The sequence below is a fragment of the Pseudochaenichthys georgianus genome, chromosome 5, assembly GCF_902827115.2.
Source record: "Pseudochaenichthys georgianus chromosome 5, fPseGeo1.2, whole genome shotgun sequence".
Taxonomy (NCBI): Eukaryota; Metazoa; Chordata; class Actinopteri; order Perciformes; family Channichthyidae; genus Pseudochaenichthys; species Pseudochaenichthys georgianus.
In genome coordinates, this window is record NC_047507.1 from 28,306,587 (window position 1) to 28,313,917 (window position 7,331).

At 49.4% G+C, this 7,331-nt stretch overlaps 1 protein-coding gene across 1 annotated transcript; it reads left to right on the top strand.

The window, feature by feature from the left end:
• The first annotated feature begins 1,674 nt into the window (after positions 1 to 1,674).
• On the top strand, positions 1,675 to 3,798 carry LOC139433887 (uncharacterized). Its single transcript, XM_071203326.1, has 3 exons — positions 1,675 to 2,248; positions 2,330 to 2,970; positions 3,057 to 3,798. Exons 1-3 carry the CDS (start codon positions 1,675 to 1,677, stop codon positions 3,747 to 3,749), a joined length of 1,908 nt encoding a protein of 635 aa, XP_071059427.1. The 3' UTR covers positions 3,750 to 3,798.
• Positions 3,799 to 7,331: the final 3,533 nt, after the last annotated feature.

The window sequence follows — 7,331 nt, forward strand, 5'->3', positions numbered from 1 at the left end:
TATTTTCGGATACAATTTATCCATTTTCACCCTTTTCTCTGGTTCTTCCAAAAGTTGACTTTAACTTTTTCCCACCCTGGATAAAGGTATGGGGAGTTGTCAGGGGACTCTACCTGCCTTTTGGAACACTATTTTCGGATACAATTTATCCATTTTCACCCTTTTCTCTGGTTCTTCCAAAAGTTGACTTAAACTTGTTCCCACCCTGGAGAAAGGTATGGGGAGTTGTCAGGGGACTCTACCTGCCTTTTGGAACACTATTTTCGGATACAATTTATCCATTTTCACCCTTTTCTCTGGTTCTTCCAAAAGTTGACTTTAACTTTTTCCCACCCTGGATAAAGGTATGGGGAGTTGTCAGGGGACTCTACCTGCCTTTTGGAACACTATTTTCGGATACACTTTATCCATTTTCACCCTTTTCTCTGGTTCTTCCAAAAGTTGACTTAAACTTGTTCCCACCCTGGAGAAAGGTATGGGGAGTTGTCAGGGGACTCTACCCGCCTTATGGAACACTATTTTGGGGTACTTTTTTCCCATTTCACCCCTTTTTTCTGGTTCTCTGGTTGTGGCGGCCTCGCCCTGGCCGTCCACCCTCTGGGTACCTGACTCCCCTGCCTCCTCCGGGGGGCAGTTGAGAAGGGTTCAATGCCTCCCCGGAGGATACTGTTATCCCGGCAACCCGCCAGCAGATGAAAAGACCCACCCCTCCGCCTCTCCACCTCTTCTGAGGGACGAGGGAACCGCGCGGGGGTCTGCTGGAGGCTACTGCCGGGTGCTCCGTCCTGCGCCTCACCGGGACCCTGACTCCAGCGCGGTGTGGCGGCCTCGCCCTGGCCGTCCACCCTCTGGGTACCTGACTCCCCTGCCTCCTCCGGGGGGCAGTTGAGAAGGGGTTCAATGCCTCCCCGGAGGATACTGTTATCCCGGCAACCCGCCAGCAGATGAAAAGACCCACCCCTCCGCCTCTCCACCTCTTCTGAGGGACGAGGGAACCGCGCGGGGGTCTGCTGGAGGCTACTGCCGGGTGCTCCGTCCTGCGCCTCACCGGGACCCTGACTCCAGCGCGGTGTGGCGGCCTCGCCCTGGCCGTCCACCGTGCGCCCTCTGGGTCGTACCCGAAACTGTCGGGTATCCTTTGGGAGAATCAGACTCTGGAGGAACGTGAGGGGAGATTACAGGGATCTCTGCCCGCCTAACGAGTGCCTAAATGGGACACCGCACCATGATGCAAATGAAAACAAACACAGATTTGAAAATAAGCTGAGTGCGTCTTTCGTGAGTCTTTTCACGCTTCCTTCTTTTTTACCCACGATTCTGGTGACATTTTCCGGTACCGAAATGCTCAAGAATACAGGTCGGATGGCGGTCCGTTGTCCGATCTGCAATAGCTCCTACCGTGCCCTGAGCAAGCACCTACAGAGGAACCATGGTGTGCGTAACTTGGATGAAAGAAAAATTCTGCTGTTGTTGGCCAACGGACGGACCAACATTAGGCTCCATCCCTGTACCATTCTGGGATGCGAGTACCACGGCACAAGGCTGGATCGCCACTTGGCCAGAGACCATGTTGAGCTGGCCCGGGAGGAACTACATGTGGTTCAAAATCAAATGAAAATGACAGTGGCCAAGAAGGAGCTTTATGAACTCCGAATGACAAACCCCACAATAGAAATGATTACCGCTTGGGCTGTTGACACGGTGGCAGACGACGATATACTGTCACAACCTCCACCCTTGTCCCCGGTGAATGAATGTGACAACCCGGACTGCAAAGAATGGAGGCTGGAGGCTAACGCAGTGAGGGCTCAGCGGGACATATATGCTGCTGAGGTGAAATCCCTGCGCTGCAAGTTGCAGCAGAGGATAAAGGACAAGCGACAGAGGATGGATCAGCGGGCCGGGGACATGCCCGCGTTCGATGGGGAGGAACGAGAGCGGGTCATTCTGAAGAAACGACCCCGACCAGAGTCGACACCAACGAGGCTGTCCAAGTCGAAAGGTCCCTCCTGCAGCAAGTCTCCCATTCCTGCCTGCAGCACGTCTCCCATTCCCGCCTGCAGCACGTCTCCCATTCCCGCCTGCAGCAAGTCCCCCACTGGCTCTCACACCCATTCACCCAGCTCCTCAGAGCCTGCATCCATCCATACCGAGGCCTCGTCAACCTCCCCTCCCATAAATTCCCCCTGGTTCCGGGGCAGGGGCCGGGGAAATATAATGCGGGACATAACATTCCCACGGATCATGGGTAAGTGTTTTGGCTATGTGACACATGCAGTTTCTGTAACACATCATGTGTTGTCATTAAAGTACTGTTTATATTTCACAGAGGAGTATCTGCAAGGATACCGGGAGCATTATGCAGGTATCGACCCACCAGTGAGGCTCCAGGAAAACACAGTCTCCAAACTAAGCAGAGTGAAGTCGTTCCTCAGTTTCATGGCACACGGTTTCAATCGCCTGTCTGACTGGCTCTTTTTGAGGGATCTCAAGAGGATACGCGGGTGGTCCCGGAGCCTGATGAAGTCAAGCCTTCAGGTCACGACCTCCGACTTCTACATCAAGAATATATCACACTTTCTCAAGTACATGGCCGACACACCGTGCAAGGGGAGCAGGCTCAGCCAAACGGACATGATTTTAATCAAACGGGAAGTAGTTGCCATCCTGAAGTCCCTGAAGAGAAAAGTACTTATCCACCAGATGCAAGTGAAGCGTGACAAGATGGAAGGTCTGCCGAGCCACAACGACCTAATGACATGCTTGACTTCGACCACCACTCGCATCCCTCAGCTCCTGGATGTGATGGCCAGCAATCCGACTACCGCGACCCGGACACTGCTCTATGGGTATATGACTCTTCATTGGAGCTGCATTTATGGCCACCGTCCGGGGGTCTACTCCAACATGACCAACGCCGAGGTCCGAAAGGCGGATACAACTGGCACTGCCTTCGGCTACCTGGTTCATGTGAGTGCTATTAATCAATGTATTTATTCTGGCAGTTATATGCATGATTGACATTGTATTGACACTCTCTATCTCTGTCATAACAGGTAAGTAACCACAAGACGGCCAACGCGTTCGGGGAGGCGCAGCTGTACCTCACCGTAGAAGAATTTGGATGGATGAAGAGGTGGCTGGAAATTAAGGGTACGCTGACCTGCACCCAGAGCCGTTACTTTCTGTACACAGAGGGGAAGAACCCGTTCAGGAAGCTTGCCTACTCCCTGAGGTTGGCATGGGCTGATGTGGGGCTCCGCAGTCCCATTAACTTCACCGACCTCCGCACAGTCCACGCCGATAATGCGAAGAGGTTTCAAGACAAAGGCAACCGCCAAAGAGTGAGTGATTTCATGTGTCACAACACTGCAACTGCGGACAAATTTTACGCGAATAATCCTTCTTTGAAGGAGGCTGCGGACATTCGGTTGCTCTTCACACAGTCACTTCAAGCAGCGGCGGCGGCATCGACAGCAGCAGCGGGAAATGAAGACACTTTTGCGGGTATTGACATCGACAGTGACAACTCTGGAGAGGAGCACAGCCCGGCTCCCTACCAAGACTCCCTACCAAGACATGTCCCGAAGAGGGACCAGTCACTGGCCGAACACAACCCCTCAGACATGGGTGAAGAGAGGGTGCCATACTCTGCCCCAACTTCACCCACTGTTGCCAGTGATCAACTTGTAAATATGCAGTGTGTTGTTGTAATCAGTCCCCTTGTAAATACGTTATATCCTGTTTGAATTTATTTATTACTGTCAATATTACTGTAAATAAAGTTTGTTAAAATTACTAAGTGTTCTGTTTTTAATCCCACTATGGGTTTTCTTCTTTTAAGATCCCCAGGGGCACGATATTCTGGTTCTGGTGGTAGCATGTAGGTGTTTAGTCCGAGTGAGGAGTGCTCAAGTGTGGGATGATTTGTAAGGTAGAAGAGGGTAAAAAAAGTTAAAGTGTGAACCTCCAGCAGGGCAGGTGGTGCTGTGAAGAAGGCCGACTATGGGTGCCGATGGGCGGACGGCAAAGCACCGCAAAGTAGACCCCCTTTAAGTGTAGCCAGGGGCACGAGCAAAATCCTCCATGGAGGTTGGGTGCTGCTGCTGTGAAGAAGGCCGACTATGGGTGCCGATGGGCGGACGGCAAAGCACCGCAAAGTAGACCCCCTTTAAGTGTAGCCAGGGGCACGAGCAAAATCCTCCATGGAGGTTGGGTGCTGCTGCTGTGAAGGAAGGCCGACTATGGGTGCTGATGGGCGGACGGTAAAGCACCGCAAAGTAGACCCCCTTTAAGTGTAGCCAGGGGCACGAGCAAAATCCTCCATGGAGGTTGGGTGCTGCTGCTGTGAAGGAAGGCCGACTATGGGTGCCGATGGGCGGACGGCAAAGCACCGCAAAGTAGACCCCCTTTAAGTGTAGCCAGGGGCACGAGCAAAATCCTCCATGGAGGTTGGGTGCTGCTGCTGTGAGAAGGCCGACTATGGGTGCCTGATGGGCGGACGGCAAAGCACCGCAAAGTAGACCCCCTTTAAGTGTAGCCAGGGGCACGAGATTCTTGAGGGTGTGATCATCTTGGTTTAGTCCGTGGGGGAGTGCTTAAGTTCGGGGGCCCGGGGACCCAAGGTGCTCGAGGTTCTGGAGGTACATGGGAGGGATCCTGGAGCTCCTCAGTCCGTGTTTTGGGGGTCTTGGAGCGGCCCCGAAGAGGTGCCTTTGTCGGTGTACCTAATGGGTAAGAAAGCCAGTCTACACAGGTCGTGAAATGTGATTGAAATGTACAGAGTGCTGTACATTTCAATCACTTTGAATGGGAGTCGTGAGGTGTGGATGAAATGGCCATATCTTCCCTTAAATTCACAGCAAAGTTACCCAGCTTTCACACACTAATTTCATGGGTAACAGAGCCATGTGCACCATGTCATTTAAAGTAATGTTAGCCAGCTTTCAGACACTAATTCGTGGGTAATAAAGGCCTGTACATCTCCCTGTTTGAAAGGGCCATATCTCCCTTAAATTCACATCAAAGTTCACCCATCTTTCACACACTAATTCATGGGTAACAGAGCCATGTGCACCATGCATTTAAAGTAATGTTAGCCAGCTTTCAGACACTAATTCGTGGGGAAGAAAGTCACCCTGGATCGGGTCGGGAAATGTGATTGAAATGGACAGATTCCTGTACATTTCAATCACTTTTAATGGGAGTCGTGAGGTGTGGATGAAATGGCCATATCTCCCTTAAATTCACATCAAACTCACCCATCTTTCACACACTAATTCATGGGTAACAGAGCCATGTGCACCATGCATTTAAAGTAATGTTAGCCAGCTTTCAGACACTAATTCGTGGGGAAGAAAGTCACCCTGGTCGGGTCGGGAAATGTGATTGAAATGTACAGAGTGCTGTACATTTCAATCACTTTGAATGGGAGTCGTGAGGTGTGGATGAAATGGCCATATCTTCCTTAAATTCACATCAAACTCACCCAGCTTTCACACACTATTTCATGGGTAACAGAGCCATGTGCACCATGTATTTAAAGTAATGTTAGCCAGCTTTCAGACACTAATTCGTGGGTAATAAAGGCCTGTACATCTCCCTGTTTGAAAGGGCCATATCTCCCTTAAATTCACAGCAAATTTACCCATCTTTCACACACTATTTCATGGGTAATAAAGCCATGTGCACACTGTATTTAAAGGGCTGCAGGAACACTTTACCCGCCTTGTAAACACCTTCTCCTGGGTAAAACAATCCATGTATTTCCGCCTGCTTTCCATCAGCACCCGCCAGTCATTTCAAACGGTTTCAAATCGTTTTTTCACTTTTAAAAACAGCTTTCTGCCCTGTAAATGATTTCTAATCATTATTACCGTCATGGAGGAGCTGCAGGGACACTTTACCCGCCTTTTAAACACCTTTTCCTGGGTAAACAATCCATTTATTTCCGCCTGCTTTCCATCAGCACCCGCCAGTCATTTCAAACGGTTTCAAATCGTTTTTTTCACTTTTAAAAAGAGCTTTCTGCCCTGGCAATTATATCTAATCATTATTACCGTCATGGAGGAGCTGCAGGAACACTTTACCCGCCTTCTAAACACTTATTCCTGGCTAAAACAATCAATGTATTTCCGCCAGGGTCACAGCCTGCTGCTGCTGCTGCTGCTGCTGCGGCGGCTGCTGCTGCTGCTCTCCCTCCCTAAATTCACATCAACGTCACCCAGCTTTCACACACTATTTCATGGGTAATAAAGCCATGTGCACACTGTATTTAAAGTAATGTTAGCCAGCTTTCAGACACTAATTCCTGGGGAAGAAAGTCACCCTGGACGGGTCATCAAATGTGATTGAAATGGACAGATTCCTGTACATTTCAATCACTTTTAATGGGAGTCGTGAGGTGTGGATGAAATGGCCATATCTTCCTTAAATTCACATCAAAGTCACCCAGCTTTCACACACTATTTCATGGGTAATAAAGCCATGTGCACACTGTATTTAAAGTAATGTTAGCCAGCTTTCAGACACTAATTCCTGGGGAAGAAAGTCACCCTGGACGGGTCATCAAATGTGATTGAAATGGACAGATTCCTGTACATTTCAATCACTTTTAATGGGAGTCGTGAGGTGTGGATGAAATGGCCATATCTTCCTTAAATTCACATCAAAGTCACCCAGCTTTCACACACTATTTCATGGGTAATAAAGCCATGTGCACACTGTATTTAAAGTAATGTTAGCCAGCTTTCAGACACTAATTCCTGGGGAAGAAAGTCACCCTGGACGGGTCATCAAATGTGATTGAAATGGACAGATTCCTGTACATTTCAATCACTTTTAATGGGAGTCGTGAGGTGTGGATGAAATGGCCATATCTTCCTTAAATTCACATCAAAGTCACCCAGCTTTCACACACTATTTCATGGGTAATAAAGCCATGTGCACACTGTATTTAAAGTAATGTTAGCCAGCTTTCAGACACTAATTCCTGGGGAAGAAAGTCACCCTGGACGGGTCATCAAATGTGATTGAAATGGACAGATTCCTGTACATTTCAATCACTTTTAATGGGAGTCGGTGTGGATGGCCTGTTGAATCCGATTTTGAGCACTCTTTTTCCCCGCATAAACTAGTTGAAATCACCGTTAAACACTTATTCTGTTGATGTCTATATAACCGACTTCCCGCTATGCATTAAGTCGGTTATATGGACCCTGTACACTAGGCCATACCGCGGCCGGTAGTAAATGTCCACCATTGTACCCTCTGGTCCCTAGGGTATGTTAGGAAAAGGGACCACATTACTCCTGTTCTGGCTGCCTGACACT

What these genes read in the sequence shown, in the direction of transcription:
- LOC139433887 (XM_071203326.1), top strand. Translation starts at nt 1,675, where the DNA reads ATGATTACCGCTTGGGCTGTTGACACGGTGGCAGACGACGATATACTG. An exon ending in AACATTCCCACGGATCATGG is followed by an intron (nt 2,249 to 2,329) that starts GTAAGTGTTTTG and finishes TATATTTCACAG; the next exon opens with AGGAGTATCTGCAAGGATAC. An exon ending in CCTTCGGCTACCTGGTTCAT is followed by an intron (nt 2,971 to 3,056) that starts GTGAGTGCTATT and finishes CTGTCATAACAG; the next exon opens with GTAAGTAACCACAAGACGGC.